The following is a 25195-nucleotide window of genomic DNA, read 5'->3' on the forward strand; positions in this document are numbered from 1 at the left end:
ACAAACGTGTAAGAGAAATTTGATTGTGAGCTAGCTATTTGAGATCCTCAGCAATTACTTTGCAAGGACTGTAGGAATCATTTTAACATAAAAACCTGTGCTTTGATACAAATTGAGAAAAATCATTATGTAATACAAATTTACATTTTGAAACAAAAAAAGAATCAGTCAATAGCTATGTGATTTGCATTTTAATACAACCAGAATGTTACACTTGTTGGCATTCAAGAGAAAATACAAAAATGCCAAATCATTCTGGCCACTATCACAAGCCAGAAAAAACAGCATTTGCTGTGCGGTTATATAGGCAATAGTTGGAATTACAACAGTAACCAAGGTTTTATTATTAACATGCATTTTTTCTCATTTCTTTAGACTCACAGTATTTGCAGAAAAACCCTCTGTAAATAATTGCATTCTGTGCTTTATGAACTAAAAGTACAAGTCCTGAGGATGAGCTTAGGCATTTACTGAGGGCTCCAGCACAACCCCATTGTCACATCTGCCCCCACACCAAGCCTTGGGGCTGGGGGAAAGTCCCCTGGCCTGACCAAGAGAAAGCAGAAGGCTTTGAAAGCAGGAATAGCACACAGCATCAAGCACACACGAGAGCCTCTCTTCCAAATGCTATATCTAGCCAGAGCCACGCAGAGTCACAGTTTGGGAGCCTCTGGGGACTGAAGGTGACTTCTCAGTGGCTGCAGCACTAGGTTTGGAGTTGTTCTGTGTCTGTAATGCTCAAAGCTGAAGCAGAGGGATTGAGAGCCCAGCTGCACCATCCTAACTCACTGAGAGGTATTTACTCCCTTTGCTGACTCTCACGAGGACACGGGTCACACAGTTACTGCCTGCTTCAGCACCGAGCTCTGCTCCAAAAGCCGCTGCCAGGGCGCAGTTATCAGCTGGAGCCTTTTCACCTCTCCTGGCCAACAAATGCCCTCATAACCACCTGACAAGAACCCTTCCTCGGTACAGTCTAGCCAACACATAAAGTCCGAACCGCTGAATTGAGCTTTTAAATTTGCTACTTGTATCTCATGCCTATTGAATAGCTGTGTTTGAAACTTTGTCCATTTTTCATCTAATAAAAGGTATTTACCATACCAGTGTATCTGAAACTGAACACCACATCTTTACTTAATAATAAACACCAGTAGCTAAATGTCTTACCAACTGCGTTTTGGTTTGTGCAGATTATGGCAAAGATACGGCTCAGTTCGTATCACAGAAATAAAGTATTTTACTGTTCCTGAAAACTGTTTAGATTTTTTTTCCTGAGCTGTTCTCTTTTTTCTCTCAGTCCCCCCAGGTGCAAACTTCCTCTGCCTTGAAACTTTCCCCCTGCGGGCTGGACCAGATGCAATTATTTCCTGAAATATTTAATCTGGCAGTGTTAACTTTGGCCAGTCGAAGTAAACGTAAGCGAGTGAAGACACGATAGTAAAAATTTAACCCTGTTCCCTGAAGCCAGATACCCACTGCAACACCAGCAGGCAGGAGCCAGAAGCCTGGGATGGCACAGACATCGCACGCTGGACAACCAGCCCCGTAGCCAGAGATGACCGGCTTCCTCTCAGACCTGGTACGTACTTTGTGAGGGATTTACATCTCTGATATTTCTGTCTGCTGTCAGTTGGCAGGCAGAGTTTTTGAAAGGCAGGGAACAGGACTGGATGTTGCCAGCTGTGACCACAGACAGTGATGTTTACGGGAGCCTGCAGCGTTCATCTTCTGGCTATGGCTGAGCTGAACTCAGAGCTGCTGCCTTGCTCATCAGTGTAACACCTTCAGTTAGCACAGTCCTTGTTCAAGAAAGAGCTCCCAGCTTCGGCTCACCACAGTGAGCCTCTCTTCTAGGAAAGAGAATATGGCAGGGCACCTCTGAAGGGCAATTCTTCGTTCATTCTCAGCATATTCACTGTCCTGTTGCAAAGGTTGCTGCGGTGCAAATGTAACAGCAGCGCTGATTGTGCATTTTTGGATCTGTAAGCAACCAGAAAAGCATCACAGTGCAATGCCTATTTTCCAAAGCTCCTGGGAAATTAAGATGACTGTGCTGCTTGAGACAGGCAGGGCAGGAGTTCAGAACTGACCGTGGTAATAGCAGCTAGAGAAGAGACCTTCCTCCTGTAGCACAGCTTGAGCAGAATCAGCACAGAATGCACAGCTGTCACAAAACTTGTCTTTGCTGTTCCCTCCTCTCCATGTAGGTAGAAAACATGGATTCTGTCACACTGACAGAAACCTGAGTGGAAAAACATGCTACATGCAACGTTAGTCTGGTTTTCTGCCCATTTTAGACTTGTTTGTTTGTTTAATTTTTAGCTGCTATGGGCAATTTCAGGGGGCTTTGCCACAACCCTCGAATTGAGGGATCCCTGTGCAGGGGCCTGAAGGGCAGCAAGCCCAGCAGCTACTCTCAGTTAACATAGGAAAGATCCTCTGGGTACTTGGGCACTGGGCTTGGGCACTATGGCGGGCAGGGGTCCAAGCTGCAAATAGCCCAGGCACTGCCCAGGTAGCAGAGAGGAAGGTAAGGCCTCCTACCCCAAAACCACTCTCACATGTATTAGCCCTGGGGTGTGGAACAACCTTCTGCTTGTCACTCTGTTAACTGATGATCAGGAGGAGAGGGAAAGGTAACGCTGCAGTCTGCATTTCCCCCAGCTGGCTGTAGGGAAGTCCCAGCAGGATGTACCCCTGCAAGTTCCTTGAACAAATGTTTCTAGAGAATGATCGACACGTTTAAGGCACAGACTGGTGTGACTACAAGCCTTTTTAAAACCTTTTTAAAAAGGTTTTGTTCTACCTTTGCAGGTACAGTACCAGGGGCTCTTTCAAATGATCGCTGTCCTGGGGATCGGTGGAACATTCCAAAATGGCTTTCAGGTTTCTACAATCACCTACATGTCTCAGGTAGGTAACAATTCACACAGCACACTGGTGAATGGTGTCACTGAGTCTGCATTCTTGTCTGAGGATGCTCCTCTGACAGCCAGCAGGGGCTTCATCACTCTGTTCTCCTCTCATGTTTCATTCCCATTACTGTGCTACTGTGTAAAGCAGAACATGTCAAAGTGCTGAAAACAGTAGGAAAGAGAGAGTTGTTGTTTATAGAGCTGTTCCTCAAAGAGGCACCGACAGGTGTGGCATCTGCCCGTAAACTTACAGCACGTGTCTGCTCCTGTGGAACCACTTGGCACGCTTACAGCCCATCCTCAGGGTAGACAAACAGAGCAAGGCAAGTGAAGCACGCTGTAAGAAAATGTCTGCTTCCCTTCACTGACCACAGGTAAAAATGCTGAGGCTTCTTATTTAGTAGAAATCACCTTATGGCAAGTTATTATTATTAAGAGTGTTGTTTGTCGGAGAAAAAAACAACACATCCACAGAACTCTACAGGGCAGTTCACGTTTTCCTAACCACAGGTCCAGGCCTTGGTTCCTCTGATTTCAGGAGCAACAAAACAAAGAACAAACTCCTCCTGCTGGCAAAATCAACGAAGTGTACTCTACTACACTATGGCTATTGGCTAATGCAAACTTTTAGAGTCTGTATGGAATAGTGGCTTCATCTGCAACATCATGCAACAAAATTGTGTTCTAACTGTAATAAAATACATGCAGTGGAGCCATGGTTATTGTTAACGAGAATCCTTTTTTCTGTCTCAGCACGTTAAGGCTTTCATTAATGAAACGTGGCTGGAGCGATACGGCTACCCCATCCACCAGGATAACCTCCTGTTTCTGTGGTCCATCACCGTGTCCATCTTTGGTATAGGAGGTCTCGTGGGATCCTCAGGAAGCAGATACCTCACTGTCAAGTATGGCAAGTATGTATGTTTAAAGAATTTGTCAATCAGGTCTTAACCTAAAGAAATGACAGTTGGCGTTTTCAAAAGTGAGATAGATTTTCAGGCTTAGTACTAGCTGTAATACAGCCGGCTTGGCAGTGGTGTCAACAAATTCTGCTGCCCTTGTCCTGCAGCACTGCCAGTCCTTTGTGCTGCCGGCCGGTCACACCAGACGCAGTCAGGTAGGCTGGGTTACTACTGGCACGGAGGAAAGGAGCCTCCTGGCTGAAGGCAGAGTGTTTCTTGGAGGTGCTACTCACAACACAGCAGCATCGAGATGCTCCAAAGTGTTACATCAATGTGTTCCATGGTAGATTTTCAAGTGCAAAAAAGCAAGAAGACTTTTTCTCTGCTACAAAACCCAGAAGCGCTCCCAAACTCCCAGGTCTAGCCATGAGTCCTTGTACACACACCGTTTCCCTTCCTCATCTCCCACTCCTTGGGTTACATGGGAAAGAAACTTCAATGTATGATCCAGAAGGGAGGCAGCATTGGCTGGCAGTCATCTCCTAGAAATGATGGCGCTCGTACATTTGCCAGGGAATCTGGAAAAAGCCTTTTTTTGCAAGGGCCTTTCTCTGTTGACCGTACTAAGAACAACCTTGGCTTTAGTGAATTCTCCCTGTTCATATCCTGAGCTAGCTGGATGACAATATAATTCTGTGTACTAGGGACACAGTATCTAGTGTCAACAGGTGGAGGGTCATATTTTGTCCCTGTCCACATACGCATAACTTGACAAAACTAGCAAGATAAATTTCACTCAGGACATCCTACGTGCCAAGAGCTTAAATGCCAATTCCCTCCTGATCTACAAAAATTCTTTTGACTTTCTTGCACTTACAGAAAAAAATGTCTCCTGTGCAACAATCTCCTTATGATAACTGCAGCGTCTGTCATGGGCTGCAGCAAAATGGCCCGGTCCTTCGAGATGATCCTAATTGGGCGCTTCCTGTGTGGCGTAAGTGCAGGTAGGTAACTGCTCCCACGGGTCAGCACCCTCTCCCAAAATGGCACATCTTTATTCAAAGTACATAACCCTTCACTAAGAAAATAAAATCTTAAAGTCAGTGATCCCTTGTCAGAAGATTGTCTGTAACAATAGGCAATAAAGAGCATGATTCTTACTAATTCTGCTGATACCAAATGAAATTCAGCTTTGCCATGTGCATGGATATTCAAAGCTGTCAGAAATGTTTTGTAACTATTTAAAACTTTTTTTTATATATTGGTAAAATAGATGCAGTATTATTTTAATCTTGACAAACAGTACTTGAAATTGTATGAGATATGGTTTAAATCTAGAAATCTAGTATTCTCATAAAGGCTCCAGAAAACCAGGCTGTTCAAAGTCATGGCCATTTCATTTTGACTCTGTACATATTTCAGGAATGTTTTACATTGAACCTGTTTTTAAGCTGTAAGTCCTTGGGGTTAGTACAAAGAGCTGGGCATAATCGAGTAAAATCAGTCCTTGTAGGCAGTCCATATGCAGAGAAATCATCCTGTGCTAGGATCAGTACGCCTTGTATTTGTCTCCTACACAAAATGGTGCTCTTCCACTCAGTTTTGGATATTCACAGGAATGCCTATTTTAACTTATTTCATTAGAAATTAATGTCTGTTTCAAATAACCAAATTTTGTAAACTGCTTCTCTGACATACAGTCACATTGAAGAACAACATTATTTTGAGAATTACTCACCCACAGTGGCCTTGCTATGATCTAAAGCCTGTATCTTGTCTCATGCAAAGACTTAATTTTTGTTAAAGAGATTTCATATCTCCATCACTTTGCCACCACATAAAGCCAGGAGAAGAAAATGTTGTTTTTGAATCAGATGAAATGGCCTGTGAGCATCATATCAGGAAAAACCTCTTGTTCCCAGACTAGATTTCAGAATTTCTGAGTTATTAAGTACTTCACTGATAGCTGGAAACATCAACTCTGCCTGAAGCCAACAACGTTATTGCTGTACAGTAAAAAAGAAATACTCATGCCTCCCCCCAAATCATGTACAAATCAACATTGAATATAACGCCACTTACTTTAATCTGCTATGGACTGACCATACCAGCTCGTCCATAACATCATGTCAAAAAGGGCTGAGATTATGCAGGCTGACTACATGCAAAATAGATATTACTACAGGGTGTTTAGTTATTCAGCACTTGCGTGCTCTATTTCCTCTAAAATCTGCTAAGATTCAAAAGGGACACTGTGATGAGGCAACATCCCAGAGGTGTGCATTTCCTAAGATCAGAAAACTGCACTGTGCAAATAGGGCAGGAACTGAACGGTTTTGCAGAAAGCATTAGAAAATCTGGTACTGAAAAATCTCACACCTGGGTTGAGATTTGGTGCATGAAGCAGCTATATTCTGTACTGCTTAATTTTTTACATTCAGTTTTATTTCCCATGGTTATGAATGTCTTCTTGCTTCTCTCCCATAATTCCCTCCTCACCTCAAGGCCTTTGCGTTCCCTTACATCATCAATATGTTGGGGAAGTTTCCCCTAAGAAGCTACGTGGATTTGCAAACTCCACTGCCTCTTTCTTTTGGTCACTGGGAAAAGCCACAGGGCAAATTGCAGGACAAAGGTATAGTACAACTGATTTACCACCCAATTCATACCTGGACCTCCTCTACCTTTTGCTTCCTCCTCTGCTTCTCCATCCACTCCTTTCTCTTCTCAAAAACCAATGCAATGAACTTTTATTCTACACATGTGTGTTTTATCCCCTCCAGGGAGCTGCTGGGCAGTCAGTCCCTGTGGCCCGTGCTGATGGCCTCCTGTGGAATTCCTGCACTGGTCCAGCTGCTCACCCTGCCCTTCTTCCCTGAGTCCCCACCTTATCTTCTCATACACAAAGGAGACCAGCAAGGATGCAAGAAAGGTAACTGAGGGCTTTGGGTTCCTGTTCCGCATTTGGCTTTCAATTGGTTTGTGATGTTTGCTTTCCCCATGCCAAAAAAGTTTCCCCCTGCTCATTTCTAAGGTGATTCTGTGAATATCCACAAAGTATATTTTTGTCGTAGTTCCACTTAGAACATGAAACTACTTCTCTTTACCATTCTGTAATAATAAAACATTTTATATTCAGCTGACACCCCCTGAGCAGTTTAATGATAAATGATAAATAATGATAAATGATACATGGCTGTTTGCACTGCAGGGGCTCCACAAGGCACCACTCAGCTCTGGTTGTTGGCTTTGTACCATGCTTATACCCTGAGAGAAGGTGGAAGGGAGAAAAGCAGACCCATGGGCAGGGAGGGAGTCGTTGTTCACCCCACTAGGTCCCCTGTCAGAACAGGCTCCTCTGTACAAGAGGGTACCAGGGCTCTGGAACGCACCATAGGACATCAGCGCCTCACACCACAGACACAGCCCACGTGTGCTGTTCTGACAGAGATATGCATCACCTCTTAACAAACTCCTCAGTCAACAAACAACAGAGCCCAATTAACATGGCAGGTCTCACTCTCATTCTCCTCCACAGCCATAAGGCAGCTTTGGGGTGAAGGCCATCACCAAGCAGAGATTGATGACATCATGAAAGAGAAGGCAACAATGAAAAACACCAAGATCTTGAGTGTCCTGGAGCTAATGAAAGAACCAGCTTTCCGTTGGCAGCTGTACATGATAATTATTCTTAGTGCCACAGTTCAGCTAAGTGGCATCAGTGCAGTTGAGTGCATTTCCCCCTTAAAGTCTCAAAACATTTGCTGACAACCTTAGAGACATCTCATGGCTCTCAGGAGCTCTCCTCATTTTCCTCAGGTTTCTCAGCCACAGTTTGTTTTCTGCCAACCCTCCTACACAGCAGCAGCAGCAGCATGCAGAGCTTGGCCAGGCTCTGTGTGTGACATCCTTTTGCCCAACTCTTGGTCCTTGCTGGAGTTAACATCCTCTGTTATTATTTAACAGCCATTTTGGACAGCTGCTACAAGGCCCCAGAACTTGCTTCTACAAATAAGCCCACCTTATCTTGGCAAAAACCAGAGCATAATTTTATGTTACTGCTGCCTGCAGCTGCTGCTATTTGGCCCCTGTCCCTCAGCATCCTAAGGAGCACACGTGTTGGGACGGCAGTACACACTCCAACTTTAAAGCTAATCAAGGAGCAGACTCACAGTTCTGGCGGCTTCTGCAGTTCTTCTCCTCTTCCTCAGATCAGAACTTCTCTGGGACCATTTTGAAGCCACAGCTTTGCAATCGTCTGTGTCATTCCTCCACGTGTAGCTTCACGGTGCAGCAACATCTGTGAAGGAAATACATAACTGAGTCTGCCACAGCTTAAACTGGAACCTTTCCTTCTCAGCAAAGTTCCAAATAGAGCAGAGATACTTGAAAAGAAAAGATGTTTGTTCTGCTCCCTCTTGTTTCCATAGCCCATGATATTCTTTCTTGGGAAAGAAGGATATACCCTGCAGTGATGTTCTTGGATAGGCTCCAGAAATGATGATATACCTGGCTGTTTCTGAAAGCCCCTAAATCAGGTCTATGCAACCTTAATTACATTGCAGCAGCTGGTGGTCCTTTTACCACAGAATTTTATCTTTCATAAAATTAATTAATCAATAATGTGTTACAATGTTTTTGTCTGCCAAAAAAGTGAGTACTACCTAAAAGAGTGCAGAAATCTAGCTTACTCCAAAGCTGAGCCGCATCCTCCTCAGCTACTAGCTTGCATCCAGGGCAGTTGCACACAGACATGGCTAAGAAATCATTGCATTCTTGTCTTACAGTTTTATATTTGTTTGTTTTTTCCTAGATTTATTTTTATACTTTTGAAGTCCTCCAGGCAGCTGGCTTTGATGACAGAATGATCTCCTATATGACCCTCTCTGTTGGGCTTTCGGAACTTTTAGCTGCTGTGGTCTGTGTAAGTCACATTACTGTGGGAATGGGTCGTAATTTGCTTTTCTAGCACCGACACCAGTGTGATTTCTGTCCCTCAGAGCTCCATCATTGAGCGTCTGGGCAGGAAAACGCTCGTAAGAGGAGGCTATTGCATCATGGGTTCACTGCTAGCTGCCATCACAGTGACTCTCTCCCTACAGGTAAGCAAACTCTTCTGGCAGGTCTCTTTCCAGTATCTATTCTATTTTAACATCTGCTCAACATGCTACTGAGAAAGAAAAGTGAGGCTTAGAAGTGCCAAAGTAACATCTGTGTTAACAGCTTACCTCTGGGGCAGATGAACGGAATAGTCTAAAGATCAAGTTTGTCTGTAGATAGGATTAAACCCTCTCTTAGCCAGCACTCTCTATACTCCTGCCTCCCCAAGATCACGTGCTCAGCGAGGAGCACAGAAAGCACTGAGATACTAGCTGTGAGTCCTGGTTTCATCGGGCTGCAAGCACCAACCACTGGCCAGCATAGACGAAAAGACAGTCATAGGTAAATGGCCTTTCTCTGCATGCAGCTCTTAACAAGCCAGTGAAAACAAACAAACAAACAAACAAACAAACAAACAAAAACCCACACACACCAAAACAGACTCTTTGCATTGGTTAACTTGAAGTTTAACTGCTGCTGAAGAGACTGGAAATGCACGTATTTGTTCACATACTGCAGAGCAGTTCACCTCTGTAATGCTGTCATTGCTGGAACTTTAGAAACGAGTCTCAGGGGTCACCACCAGCATTGACCCAGGAGCTCTCCCATAGAGACTACTGCAAAATTGCCCTGGAAGCAAGGTGGCAGCAAACTTCCATTTCTGTTTCATTCATGAAGGATCTCAGACACAGGAGAGAGAAATCTTTTCTTAAAACATTTTGTCTTATATCTTCTTGACTAAGATCTAGGAAATTTCCTTTTCAGTAGAATTGTTATAGCTATCACCTGTCAAAAGCAAAAAAAAAAAGATGTGATTTGGCCTTCCTGTATCTCTAAGGATTAGGGGAAGCACTGTGGGGTCAAGGAGGAAAAAGGTCAGGGTGGAAAAGAGCTGTTTGGGCAACCTTTAATTGAAGGCTTCTAAGCTTGACAGCTATTCCCCACCAGCAAATCTGCTTCTCTGCACACCTAACAGAAACCTCACTGCTCCATCCGTGGAAAGAAGTACTCACATTTCTTTGCCTGTTCCCACACACTGGATATTGCTTCTTGAAGTGACAATGTTGGAAAACAATAAGCTTCTATAACCTATTTAACCTGCTAACCTAATTAACAGATTTCATCCAGAACTTGTGTATGGTTTTCTTACTGTGATTTTTTTCCCCAGGATTGGTATTTCTGGATGCCATACTGCAGCCTTTGTCTGATTATCTTGTTTGTAGTTGTCTTTGGAATTGGGCCAGGTAAGAACTTAATTCAAAAGAAATAAAGGAATCAAGTCATGTGAACTAATTCATATGGCTGGGAAAAATACTGCATAATATTGCATAACAGTTAGCATAAGTAAATTCATTTAACCTAACCTTGTAGTCATTTAAATGTTGTTCAGTCACTGGCCAGAAACTTCCGTGTCATCAGGTTTGGGTTTTTCTAATGAGAGACTGAGAGACCAATGAAGGAAGAGAGCAAAAAGAGCTCACCAGAAAACCAGAAAATATAGAACACGAGCTGATGGGTAAAAGATTTCTTAGAAGTACTAAGAAAGAAAGCGAAAAAGAAAAGCAAGAGTTCTTTCAAATTCTGTGTCATATAATATTACTTCTTTTCACAAATGAGCAGCAGTGTAGAGGCCCTCCTTTGGAGGAGCTCTTTTCCTAATGTATGCTACCTACTCCTCTTTAACATAAAAAGCCTATTTTCGAATATTTGCCTTCCCACATGGCAGGTGGAGTTATTTTCCTAACTCAAAGCTGGCAAAGTTCAGTGACTTCAAAACAGAACTGAAATGCCCAGGAAGTGAATCTGGAATGATCACTTATTGTTGATCTAGCAACATCATACTGGGAATTCTGGTATATAAGAATCATTATTCCATACTTTTTTCATGAGAAGATGTCAGATTTTTGCAAGTGTTAAACTGCTAATTCTAGAATCTTCCCAATGAATTTATTTGAATAAATCAATATTTAAATAAAGTGATGTCTAGCTGCTTGTAAGACACCACAAACACTTTCTTTCCTAAACGAGAGCAACATACTCACGCCTTTTGAATGCCAGTCCATGACAGCAGCACCTGTTTGCTGACTGTGCAATGGTAACATGCAATCCGAACATCCAAGTGAAACACATCGGCAAGTAATTCTTACTCCACTCTCCTTTCAGCTGGTGCCACAATTTCCATCAGGGCTGAAATTTTCCAGATGTCGTGCAGACCACCCGCCTTTGTGATCGGCGCTGTTCTCAACTGGCTGGGCATCTTTGTGATCGGAACAACCTTCCCCTTCATCGTGGTGAGTTGCCGTCCCCGGGACACGGCCCCGCCACTAGGCTCCAGAGCCAGCCATGGGACAGGAAGGAGAGCAGCAGGAGATGACAGTGGCACTTTAGGGAGGTCTTGGTGTCTGCTCTCCCGAGACCACTTTTGCAAGTGTCAGGCCCAGATTTGCTCAGGAGACCGATTCAAACTCAAATGCTTGTCAAAGGCCAAAATGCAAAGAATCCCTTATCAACTTCACAGAACCTTAGGACCCAAATACAAAATCTGTCCCAAGGAAGTGACAAGTGAAGAGATTTGCTCATCTTGCTCTCTTTCTTGCTCTGCTCTTCCCTGCAGGAAAGACTCAAGCAATTCTGTTTCCTCATCTTTATGGGGGTACTTTTCACTTCAGGGACAATTGTTCACCTGTTCCTTCCAGAAACAAAAGGGAAGTCAATTGTGGAAATCACAGAAGAATTTAATAAGCTAAACTTTAAGAAGAAGTGTGTTCCAGCAACTCCAAACCATGTCATGGAGGATTACACCTACTGCACCAGGCTTTGACTGCCCAGCAGGAGGAGTCAGGCTTTCTTACAAGGAAGAAAGAAGACATTCATCATTTTCTGACTAGCAAGCTGGTCCAAATGGGCTGTCAGCTTTCAATCTGTCTCCTACAAGGTTTTCCTCTTGCCAAAATATCACATTTCAAAAGCACTCCACTCCGGCAGCTTAGAGAAGGGGTGATGGCTGATATTAGCAGGATAGACTTGGGTGACTCAAGAGCATCTTGGCTTAACCTGCTGATGTATAAATCTCTTTTATAACAGAGCAATTAATACACACTGAAAGTACATGCAGAATTTGTAAATACGCTGCTGAACACACAAAAAGGGAAGACCAATGATCTCCCGTCTCTCTCTGATTTATGAGTGTTCCTGAAACGGGAATAGTAAAGTTCTTGGCTTGCTACCTCTGGCTAGATTTCAGTCCATGACAGATTAAAGAATAAAAATAATGGAATAGGAGAGAAATTCTTTGTTTCTTTAGACTCAACTGAATAATCAAACCTTCCCAGGTTCCCATGCTTAAATGCCATGTTTTTCTTCTGTTGTCAGACTTTCAGTCTAGTTTGTTTGTTTGTTTCATTCTTCAATCCTTTTGGAATGAAGTTTTTCATATCAGCAGCCCTCCTTGGCTTGGCTTAACCTTAATATAATTATTTTTGCTTAAAGAAAAAAAAAAATCAATCATTTGATTCTAAGCTCAGAATTGTTCATGAAAAAGTATGGGTAAAAATTTGCTATTCAACTCTTCTCTGGGCTTGTTTCAGTGGCAATACAGCTAACGAAGTCATGGATGGAACCCAGTTGCCAGAAAAGACAGGCACCTGGAGTCATTTTGGGCACTCTCTGCTATCTTGTCCATCAGCATCATCACCTCTGAGCTCCCACAGTTACCTTGTGGGCAGCAGTTTAGCTGCTGCTTTCCGCAGTTGCTCTGTGTGACTTTTGGCACACAGTTTACCCCAGCAGAACCACCCCAGGCTGGAACTCCTGGCAGTAAAAGAGTATCTGTGGTTTTACAGTTTCTGTTAAAAACAGCTGTAAATACCTTGCTGTATGTACAGCAGGCAGTCAGCAAAAGCTAAGACATTGTCCAGCTCTCGGGTGTGTGCAGGGCTCCTCTCTGGGGTATATTTCTCTACCGTGACTCAGAAGCAATCACACAGCCTCCTATTTCAGGGACGAGCAATCAGCACAGACTCTTCCGTTATTGTTCTATGCAAGCGTAGATACTGACAGCTGGAGGGATGACTGGAAATGTTATATTCCTTGAATATTTTGTCAGACTCATACAGCTAAGTAGGTTTTACAGTAACAGTGAGAACTGTAACTCATAACATGCAAGGCATTCATTTAAGCATTTCCAACAATAATTTATGATTAATGACAGTCTCGTAGGAATTTTGCCAATTTTTTCAAGAAGGTAGTCTGCACAGAGAAAAGGAGACAAAATGACAGAGTATGTTAAATGTATCATATGCATGTTTTCTAACTTCCAAATTTAGTGTCATATGCCATTCCCAATGATCACTGTTGCAGGAACGGATGCAATGTCAGTTCCCACATTGATCTGTAACCAACATCTGGGCTTCAGTTCACTTACTGCAGGTCTTCAAACTGTGGAAGATGTTCAAGGCCATATGAATTGAGTTCCTAATTCTTCTTCCTTCTGTATATAGTTAAAGATCAAGAGAGTTTGTGAGCCTTATAGGCCACAATCTTATAAAGTACTGCAAGGATTAATTTCACAAGAGACATTTTTTGAAATATGCAAGCTCGTGGGATTTTCTTTTTTTTTTTTTTTTTCCAGAAATTGTCTAATTTTCTGCACATTTTCCTCTATTAATGGGAAGCTCACACAATCCTAGTAGCAAAGCAATACTATAAGCAAGAACGTGAAAAAGGCTAAGGTTTACAGTGGTGCAAAATATACCAATTAAAATCTAAACACACTAGCCTTACATAGTAGAGAAAGTGTTTGCATCTCTGATATTGCTTTGACTGGCATATTTACTTCAACTAAGATGACACTATTCAAAATATGAATTCAATTGTTCATTTTAACTGTTGCTTATTTTTCATTGGAAATGTTAAACATAATAAAAATGGCAGATGAACTTATAATAAGACTTCTGGCCTCCACAAGTGTTTCTTCCGCAACAGCAGGATGACCCTCAGGAACAGCTGACTAGAAAAGTTACAGGCGTACACATCCTTCCATGACTGGGATTTTTCATTACTTCTGTCTTTCATATTGAGTGAAGTTTAAGACCTCTCACTAAAAGATAATCTTTGAAACATAGACAGTCCATAAACTCAGAAAAGCCCCCAAATTTTCACAGTGTTCTATATATGTAACAACATAATCAAAAACTACCAGTCATTTGGAGATGACAATATAAAAAGGAAATCTTTCCTTGTAGGAAGGAAACCTCAACTTTTGCAAAACAGAATTCTCTTTTCCTAACCAATCATTCTGAAGAAAGTCCTTCATTCCCTTACCACAATACCTGACTTCTTTGGAAATATAAGCAGAGTGGCACCGTGTAGCATTGCTGGAGTGACTCTCTGGTGAGCCACTTCTCTGATCTCAGTTATTCATTAGAGGCTGTTAGGAAAGCCTTCTCCATCAGCTCCTCAGCAGGAAGCGAGCAGATGCCCTATGGAACATTAATGTGACAACGAAGTGGAACAGCTGTTTGGAGCACAGGTCAACATTCGTCTGTGCTCAGTGGAGCAAGAACTGTATTCCGGTAACAGCCTGGTGGAGGGATGAAAAAGCAAAAATGTATGGTTCAAATGCACAGAGCTGGAGTATCTGCAATACTTGATTGCACACAACATAACGACTAGTTACATTGGCACCCCTGCTTACTCGTTTCAGTCTTAGCAATCTAGGCTTTCTTTCATGTTTTTGTGTCAGCAAGAATAAAAGTTGTCAAAAGCCTTCTAACAGTATCCCAGAGTCATCTGAGAAGGACCTACAACGTATCAGTGATACTTCAGAGAACTGTGTGAGGCCCATCCAGAAAGTCAGAGCGCGGTCTGCACTCCGGGAGGTGGCAGGCACGGAGGTCACTGCTGAGAAGCTTGAGGAGCACGACACACACTGTTTCTTTCAGAGACATCAGCTGATAGGTAAGGCACGTCTCAAATACTGCCTGTAACTGAGGTAGATATAAACACTTTAAAACTGGATCAGAGAACTGCTAATAGATAGACACACACACATACACACAGACACAATTCGGTTAGTTGGACTATATTAAGGAAGGCTTAGGATAGCTTTGCATATGTGTCTCAAATGGCCAGAAGGTTGCAAGATAAATAACTAAATGGCCTGATGATCTCCTGTTCCAATCACAATATGACTGAAGGATATCTGTAAGAACCTAGTTAGCAGTAATTATGAAACTGCACATGTAATGAAGGGTGCGTCAGCACAGCGTAAGCTGTACGAGCACCGAAGCAGTACAGTACCTAACCAACGTAAATGAAGAAGTGCATTACAGGAGGAAAACTATTAACCTGCCCAAAGTGGGAGTCCTAAAATTAAAGTACAAAAGTAAAGACAAAAAGTCACAGTATGTATAATGCAAAATAAGTAGAAATAGGGGAAAGAGAACATAAGAAAACTAGTCTAACAGCAGTGTTTGAGAAGGAATGTCCCAGGCTGGCAGCTACCTACCATTGCCTGCTTGTGTCTTCCCCCTGTGCCACCTAAACAAGGCCGGTACTAGAATTAGCATGGCATGTCTGTCCCTTGGTACATGCACTGTATGTTGTTTCAACTTTACATGACTTTATGGAAAAAGAAATTAATTCTTAGCATCAAAGGGATGATCTCACTCATTTTCTAACATGGACTTCTCTGCTGGAGAAGCCAATCTGGAATTAAAAAAAAAGCACATGAACTCTCAGCTCACAACAAAAACAAAGTCAACTTCTTTATGAGGACCACACAGAGATGGGACAAATGGCCAGGTGGCACTACATGCTGCATCTCAGGCATTAACCAGAGAATTTGTGAATATTCTTTGCCGGTGATGTATTTTCTATTATGACTACTTGCATCCAACAAGCCTTTTCTGATTTCTTCATCTTCTTTAACTGAATCACAGAATCACAGAATTTCTAGGTTGGAAGAGACCTCAAGATCATCGAGTCCAACCTCTGACCTAACGCTAACAGTCCCCACTAAACCATATCCCTAAGCTCTACATCTAAATGTCTTTTAAAGACTTCCAGGGATGGTGACTCCACCACTTCCCTGGGCAGCCTGAAGTGTAAAGGGTAAATGATATCTGAGCCATTTACCAATTTAATACATGCAAAACCCTCTTAACCATTAAATAAATCAAATTAAAGCCTGCAGATGTTCTATCTGAAGTAAGAGACAGCACTCCAACTATGCAGGTTACAAGACTGATGTTGAATCTTCCTCTCCCAGCAAAGGAAAATAGGCTACTCCTAAATATTTATCTGCTCAGGCCTGCTGTGCTGCTGTAGAAGTGTTAAGCTCTTTCCCACTATATGCCAAAGTCCTATAGTTCACTGTCGGAGCCACATCTAAAATTCCCAATAACACTGCCTCTCCATTTCTCAGCTTATACTGAAAAATAAGCAAGTTAAAACTATTGGAATTCTGATTAAAATCTACGTCTCTGCTCCTGATATAATAAATATTTCAGCCAATGGTTACGTCTAGCACAAGATGGAATTCACAAAATGTATGGGTTCCTTGAACGGGAGACCGTCTTGGTTACTTGGACTAGACGTAACCATTGGTTGAAATATTTAATCCAGCAATTCTAAACTTTGTACAACAGCTGAAATATGTGTAATTAACTCAAAAACCTTTCAAGTAAACTTTAACTTCAGTAACATGCGACTAGTTCACTGACGTTGCTAATTGCATAATGTGAGCTTTTGCTTCTTTTGGCAGGTACTAGTCAGTAAGCAACAGGAATCAGCTCTTTCGTAGGAGATGGCTACCTTCTTCTCTGACCTGGTGAGTAGCTGGTCACTTTTTCTCATGTTCTGGACTTTTAAAGAACAAAATTAACATAATACTAAATATCTAGATTGCTTAAAGATTGTGAGCTGTTTGGGGACAGAGGCCATCCTTCTCTTCTGTGTTTAAACATCACCAAGAGGAATGGGGCTTGGGGCTATGAAAAGGTCTTTATCTTGCAAAAGGATAAAATGAAAAATAGCAAAAGTCTTTACAGTTCCACCACTGACAATGCTATTGTACTTTGCCTTCTGAATTAGTGAAAATAATGATAACTAGTAGGTTCTCTTATTATTTTCTGTGGCTATTTCTAAAGTAATGAATGGATTAACTGTTCTCCAAAAGGCTATGAAATACATGACAAGCTTTAAAAGAAATGAGCCTCCTCATTTCATCCACCCAATTACTATCATCCATCAAGAGCTACCATAGTCTGAAACAGGGAAGAAATGATACTAAGCATTTCTCACTCTAATTTTCAACTGCCATCAAGAAGCTATTTTGCTTGCCTTTGTAAGTATTAAAATTGCCAATTTCTAAGCCTATTGCAAAAAATAAATAGGAGGAGGGAGGTGAGATAACTTGCCGATTAGCAAATCCATTGAATCTGAGACAGCATTTTGAAGGAAATTTAGAATCTTCTGGTCCATTAGCTTCTTGGTTCTTGTCATTGATAACCTGGGAAATCCAGCTGTGGGCCAATTAAGTAATAAGGCCTTGAAAGATGGACCTAAGAGCCAGAAAAAGGGAAGTTCTTCTACATGCCTTCCAATCCAGCATTAGTCACATGTGCTTTACTTTGTTCCTGTCTGATTGCATTTTCTACCAGCTTCTCATCATCCATGCACTGGTCTCCAAAACACTGTGAGCTTCTGAAGCTCGTGTCTGATGTGAAAACAGCACGGAGCGCAGTGTCCTCTATGCAGAGATGGTGCCACTGTCCTGGGTCTGTGATGTGCTGAGTAAAAAAAGGAAGGGCAACAAAACCTCAGGGACCCTGCACAGCTCCTGATGGGGCTAAAATAACAGTTGGCCTAGGTTCGGTTTGCGAGGTACAGTCTAAGCTGTTGGAGGATAACTCCACCAAGACTTGCAGGTGCTTGGAAGCTGGACAGAAGCCCAGTAGTATCACCTACCTCAGAAAGGTCTAAGTAGTTACGTGTTATGCTTTTCCTTATTTACAGGTAAATTATTTCATTCATCAAAGCAGCCAGCCTATCTCAGTCCCTAATTCTTGACCAAGGCAATTATAGACAGAAAGTATCTCCCAAGCCTCAGACACCCAACCCTTCAATACACAAGCATCTATTTTCAGGTTAAATATGTAGAAAAAGGAAAATATTTAGAAATAAGTGAAATCACAAATCAAAGTCAGGAAGAGTTTCATGTTAGTGCAATTACAGGGGCTATTCCAAATTATTATATTCTCTTTTTAGCTCATGCCTCTCTGAAAGAGGTGAGTATTAAAAGGATCTGTTCTTTATCATGCTTGAAGATACAACACAGGCAGAAACAAAAGCAGTGCATTAATGTGAAATTGATTGAGCTTTTTGTTTTCACTTTGCAGGTTCAGTTCCAAGGACTATTTCAAATGATTCTAGTGCTGGGAATTGGTGGTAGTTTCCCATACGGATTCCATATTTCTGTCATCAACTATCCTTCTGTGGTAAGTAGCTGTCTTCCTGAGGCTGAAATCCCCAAATGGAGAGCCTGAGCTCAAAACATTTGATATATTAAAGTTTCAGCTTCTGTTATAAAAGTTTCTTACTTTAATACTTGTGGAGAATTCTAGGTTCAAACTATTAAAATATAGGTCATAACTGGAAGAACATTAGCTAAAACTGCACTGGTCATTCCCCCAAGATATCATACTTTCTAAGCCAATTTTGAGGTTATGGGGTCTTGCTTTCTGGTGTTTCAGTCTGTCTGGCCTGCCCTTCATGTGAGCCCTGCTCCTGTATGCTACTTACTGGCAAAACATGGCCAAATACATGGACATCAAAGTCACAGCTCTACGCTTTCACTACTATGACTGATTCCAGGTGTAAATACAAGATGTCTCATTGCTAGAGCCCCTAAGTGAGAGAGGCATCTTGAATTAACCTCTCTGAATCTGATTTGTGATTTTAGTTCTCCTTCCTCAGCACTTTTTCTTTTGATTTAATTGTAAAAGATGAGCCACTCTGCTAATACACTTCCAAAGCCTTCCTACGATTCCTGAATTTCATCAAATATGACTTTTTAAAACAGGGGGAAGAATGCTAAAAGCACAATTTTTGTCTTTTGAGTTTACTGACTGACACTAATTTGAAGATTTTGCGATGTGATCTCAGCTAACCTATTTTCCCAAGGAAGTTAGTCTCAGAAGAAGTCCAGTATTAGAACCAAAGGCTAGAACTGAAGTACAACAGCCAAAGAATATGAAGGAATCTGACACCACCCACTATCCAGTCAAACACCATTTTATTTTTCAGCACATCAGGAAGTTTATTAATGAAACCTGGATAGAGCGCCATGGCTCTCCCCTCCATCCTGAGACAATCATGTTGCTGTGGTCCTTCATTGTGTCTGTTTATGGGATAGGAGGGTTCCTGGGGAGCCTCTGCTGTGGTTACCTGACTACAAAATACAGAAAGTAAGTGTTTCTTGCTCAATAATCAGAGTACATGAAGTATAGAGAAATATCAAAGTGAATGAGCAAACCTTTTCTTCTTGCTTAAAGCAGGTTGATTGCAGACTAAACTGATTTTCTGTGCCAGCACATCCATCAGTCCCAAACTCTCTTTCCCTATGGCTGGAGAAAGGATTCCTCCCCAGTCTGGTTTGTTCTCAGTGCCTGTGTGTAACACCACTAATTTCATTTGCAGAGAAATTGGCAAACTTATCTGCTTGGTGTGACCCACTTAAAGATCTGCTCCACAACCCACTGGTCCAGAGGCCCCTCATATGGGTCTCAACAAACCATCTTAGCCTGCCTGCAATTGTGTTCTTTCCTATCAGGTAAGTGCCCCCAAGAAATTTCTTGTGGGACACTGCCTCATCCCACACTCCGAGGGTCTCTCCCAAGACTGAAAACAAAATCACGTTCTTCTCCCACGGGTTATTCAGCATGTGATAACCAATTGCTGAATCAGTGTCTTCTAAAGAGAGGACCTCTGTGAGTTCTTAATGCGTGCAAGAGGACCCTTGTCTAGCAAGCATCACAGCAAAACAACTGAGTGCAAAAGACTGATTTGAGCCTGAGACATCGTGGTCATGACCACAGCAGCCCATGGTTTACACAGAGTGTCATGCCTCTGAATAATGCTTTCTGCCATCTCTCATCACCTCTGGCCACATCCATTTGGCCAATAGTGCCTTTAATACGAGCCATTCGAAAATGGGAGCCATAAACTCAGATTGTTTCCGGGGATCAATCTGATGTTTTATGAGGAGTTCCAGTCATTTAAAAGCCCTGGTGACAACCTGGGCCAGTTCTTTCATCTCTTTCCCACTTGGACCATGGAAATGCTGACCAAGTGTTGTGACTGTTTAAAATCTAAGCTAAGAAATATTCACAAAATCAAACACAAAGGATCCCAACATTTTAAAGAACCACTTTTGCTATTCAAAGTCAAAATTGTTTCAGCCATTCCTCAAAAAAAGTAAGAATGGTTGTACCATGCTTCTTGTCACAGCAAAATTAGTCCAAAGAGTACAAGAGATTCTCATTTCACCCTAAATTCTCGTGTTTTGGGTTTGTTTATTTGTTTCAGAAAAAAGTGTCAGATGTTCACCAACCTGATCATGCTGGTAGCTGCACTTCTCATGGCCTTCAGTAAAACAGCCAAGTCCTTTGAGATGATCCTGGCTGGACGCTTTCTCTATGGCGTTGGTACAGGTATGCACTCATGACCCTGTGGAGGGTGAGCATCCTTGCTGTCCCTGATTGTCTCTACTGGTATTGCCATTCTTGGATAATGATTTTAATGTACCCAGAAAATATAACAGGCCTTTTGGAAGAAATTTTAATCCAAATAACAGAGTGAGTGGAAACAGTGGAAGAAAGGATGGAATCAGAAAGTTTAGCTTTCCTCAGCATTTTAATAGTCATTTATCCTCTTCCATCTTAAAGGTTTTTCTCTCAATATACATCCTCAGTATGTAGGAGAGATTTCACCCAAGAAGCTGCGCGGATTTACGAACTCCACAGTTGCTGTTTTTCTGACACTGGGAAAACTCACAGGACAGGTTGTTGGACTAAGGTAAATTCTCCAATCTTTCTATCAGGGTACACGAAAAGTAGTGGCAATCTTTCTGCATCCCCATGCTCTCACTTAGTCAGTGTCTGAGAAACCTTTCCTGCTTCCCCAGAACAGGCCTTATCTTATGCCAGAAGAAAAATTTTGATCAAATTTGAGGCAGACATTGTTTTAAATATAGGAGAAAGAATTTCCTGTTTTCTTCTCCCGTCTACTCCCTTTCTACTAGGGGGCTTCTTAGAAATGTACTATATTTACATGAATAGTCTTAGCAAGATGTTTTGGTCCTGTTGTCAAACAATGGTCAAATCAGTCTCATCAGCTCTTTAGACATCATGTTGAATCCTAATGATCTTTAGAAAGTATTTCAAGATGTCAAAAGAAATACTTTAAAATTGGCATAAGTAAAATAGCCACGTTCATGAAATTTGCCAAATCATCCATTCAGGTGTTTGCTCCACTGCACCCTTAGGTGGAATTTGAGCAATCCTCACCACTCAGAAAAAAAAAAGTTCCTGAACATTCATTTCATTATTTCAGCATAATTTTGTTTCACATACACTTTCCAGGGAGATTTTAGGAAGCGAAGCTTTGTGGCCCTGGTTGTTAGCATCTAGTGGACTTTCAGCATTGGTTCAACTGGTTACTCTCCCATTTTTCCCTGATTCACCATCTTACCTCCTGATCCAGAAGGGTAATGAGGAAGCCTTCAGGAAAGGTAGAGTGTCTAATTTGCCACCTCATTCACTTCACTTCACATGTTAGAGTGCCAAGAAGTGTAGAAGTCAAGAAAGCAGGGCAGAGCTGGACAGCAAAGTGCTAACTTCTAAATGAAACAGTTAAGGTACCTAAAGCAATACACCTATGTTAACCTGGAAGCTCACTCATACTAAGTTAATCAGTCAAGAAACGAAACATATATAACACCATGACTGGTATGTCTCACTTTGCTGGTAATATTTCTTTGGAGGAAATGGTTCAGGCAGTTCATTCATTACTAAATAGAACTAACCTAGAAGTTTACTTTGTGTACAATTAAGCCAACTCAACAGTTGAAAGACACTATAGTGACAACCAGAGAGACGAAACTCTTCCGCTTGCCTGCTGGCCTAGCACCAACCAGATGACAGAGGCAGCTAACAAAACCACCACCACCACCCACACCAACGGCGAGGCAGACTGAAGGATTTCATGCACTCACTCCTGATGAGCTGTTCTGGTAGCATAATGCCCTCCCCTCTCTCTCCCCAACAGCCATTAGGAAGCTCTGGGGGGAAGGAGACCATCAAGCAGAAGTTGATGACATTATGAAGGAGAAGGCTGCAGTGACAAGCACCAAAACCCTGCGCGTCCTCGAAGTCATAAAAGAGCGGTCTCTGCGCTGGCAGCTTTACATCCTGGTGACTGTCATGACCACCCTGCAGCTCTGTGGAATCAATGCAGTTGAGTGCTCTCTATCCGTAGAACAAGAGCCACCAGGCAGCATTGCAAAACCCTCTGAGTTGCTGTTTGTTCCACCAGCTTAGAATGAGAGACTCGGTATAATTTACATTGGGTGTGACCTTTGGAGGTGGTCTTTTTTCACAATTTCCTCTGCCTTTTTTCAGATATACTTCTATTCTTTCGAAGTATTCCATACAGCCAAGTTTGAAGAGTACCTTATCCCATACGTGTCCCTGGGCGTTGGGTTGTGCGAATGCTTATCTTCTATCTTGTGTGTAAGTCTTTTCAGACTGGAGTTTGAAGGAAAAATTTAATGTGGTCAAACAATTGTACTTTTCCTTTCTTATAACTGGGCTCGGGGAAGATTTGCACAATCTAAAACAAATCTTCCTGCTTCTATAAACCATATGCAGGATGAAAGGCAGCTCTTCTCCCACAGTATTTGCATGACTGGATGTCTTTAGACTTATTTTTATTCTGATAAAATATTTTTTCATTCTGTTTCAAACAACTCCTTGAGTAACTGCTATGTGAGAAGACAAGCAGATCCAAAGAGTTGGGGGCATGGCTCCAAGGGAACAGGAGCCTAGATGAGCTGCATCAGCTGATGGTCAGGATTAGATGTGTGTATGTGTGCATGCACAATTTGACATATACCAGCACGCAAGAAAGGGAAGTGTCTAAAGACAGCCAAAGGAAGACTAATAAATACAGCTTTGAAGCTAAGAAAATTTGCTAGGAGTTAAGAGTCTCTCAGGTGGCACAGATTTCTGACTATTGTTCAGATAAGGCTTATGAGAACACAGGGGAAAGGCAGGAACTTTGTCATTTGACACGTTTTCTCTTTTTCAGAGCACCCTTATAGAGCGATTTGGGAGGAAGGTGCTGCTGTGGGGAGGATACACACTGATGTGCTCGGTGCTAGCACTCCTCACCATGACCCTGTCGCTGCAGGTAACAAGGCAGCAGCCTTCTGGCTGCTCACCCAGCACCAGCCCCCTTCCTGGTCCTACCTCACAGAACATGTACAAAAACTCAAGTCAGTGGCAGAAAATAGAGAGCTCTGCTATTCTGTCGTGTATCTAACAGCTTGGTATCACTGTTTTTTCACCTTTAGCATCAGTTCTTCTGGCTGCACTACTTCAGTGTTATCTTGATCTTCCTCTTCGTTTTCTTCTATGGAATCGGACCATGTGAGTACGAGAGGGAATTTTTGTATCATGTTGGCTGGCAGCACAGCTGGCAGAGGAAGAACAGAGCAGTCCCATGATAAAATTTGAGAAAATAAGGAGGAAAAGGCAGATAGATAGGTGCAAGTGAGGAGAAGGCCTTTCAGCCTCATAGCAGAAGCCACCGGCCAGCAGTCCACCTCTGCTGCCTGTCTGTCATTTCCTACCACTGCCACCGTAAGGATCTTTGGCAGGAGCAAGGTGTGCTGTGGAACTGAGGAAACAAGAATACCTTGTCCATGTTTTGCTTTTCTTTTTCAGCTGGAGCCACTGTATCTATCATGGTTGAAATCTTCAGCCAGTCATACAGACCATCAGCCTTTCTGATTGTTGGCTGCATCAACTGGATGGGGCTGTTTGTACTTGGGATGATTTTTCCATTGATTGTTGTAAGTGAATCTGACTGGATCCCTCCCTCCAGGTTAATCTCCTTCTGAAAGCTGACAGGGAGCTAAATAATAGCAATAAATTGCAAAGACATGCAAGCTTAGAGCTCTGTCCGAACACCAGGCCTGCTCAAGAGTACCCCAGGCCTGCCAGAGATGCAGCAGTTGGACTCAGATCAAACATGGCCAGTGGAAATTCTTGGTTTAATACTTGCCCTGGTTTGTGTATTGAGCAAACCTTTGAATTTTCATTACTAAGACACAGACCTGCACCTAAGGGCAAAGAAATAGAAATGAGATTCTTATTTTCCTTCCCGTCTCTCTCATTTGCTTGCAGGATAACCTTGGTCCCTTCTGCTTCCTTATCTTTTTGGGAATCCTTGTTTTATCAGCAATTTTCATCTACCTGTACCTTCCTGAGACCAAGGGAAAGTCAATCATGGAAATAAAAGCAGAGTTCAACAAGCTGAATTTTGGAAAAAAAGAAATCTCAGTGACAGAAAATAACTTTCCTAAGGAACAGTTGTTCTGCACCAAACTCTGAATGTCCGGAGGAGAAATTTGCATCTCTTAGAAAAGACAGGAAACAATGTTGGAATAGAACTAAAAAAGAAACATTAAAAACAGACTCCGAGCACTTCTGTGTCTTCTCTTTGTTTTTTAAATACAGATATGAAATTCATTATGCTGGAGATTTATTTCTTGCTGATCTCTAAACATTTTAACAGGAAATTTTGTCAGTCAGCTTTAAGATCTACTGGATGCAAATATTTCTTTTTCCTAAATAAATACATCTTTTATCTTAATGTATTTTGTGAAGTTGTAAAACATTTTGTTAATGATCCATAGGGCCCAATCCACCCCGAGACCATATGTAAAGGCTGCCTCTTGACTCTGGATCCACAGCCCTGGGTCTCAGCTGCTCTCTCTTGCTCCCAGGAGCCCTGTCTGATGCCACAGATACCTGAACAAGGAGTTTGTTACTGAACTTGCCTGAGTGAGACCTCACTAGTTCTGAGCACCTCAAAATCAGGATACTGCCAGCAAATAGTTCAGAGAAGGGTATTTAGAAGTATGTAAGACCAAGCAGAATCATTTAAAGAGGCAAATGGAGGGAAGGAAGGATTAACGTTCATCAGTCG

General features: G+C 42.2%; 1 protein-coding gene across 1 annotated transcript; it reads left to right on the forward strand.

Moving 5' to 3' along the window:
• Positions 1-1486: 1486 nt before the first annotated feature.
• On the forward strand, positions 1487-24597 carry LOC311446267 (uncharacterized protein; the record flags this gene model as incomplete). Its single annotated transcript, XM_084539234.1, has 25 exons — positions 1487-1582; positions 2818-2916; positions 3672-3832; positions 4700-4824; positions 6326-6455; positions 6604-6752; positions 7359-7546; positions 8634-8744; positions 8821-8922; positions 10089-10164; positions 11084-11211; positions 11535-11734; positions 14664-14772; positions 16725-16751; positions 18322-18420; positions 19229-19389; positions 20510-20634; positions 20869-20998; positions 21565-21713; positions 22250-22437; positions 22603-22713; positions 23291-23392; positions 23556-23631; positions 23929-24056; positions 24391-24597. The coding sequence occupies exons 1-25, from the start codon at positions 1559-1561 to the stop codon at positions 24595-24597; spliced, it is 3105 nt and encodes a 1034-aa protein (XP_084395360.1). The 5' UTR covers positions 1487-1558.
• Positions 24598-25195: the final 598 nt, after the last annotated feature.

Source organism: Aythya ferina, assembly GCF_964211825.1.
Source record: "Aythya ferina genome assembly, chromosome: 17".
NCBI lineage: Eukaryota > Metazoa > Chordata > Aves > Anseriformes > Anatidae > Aythya > Aythya ferina.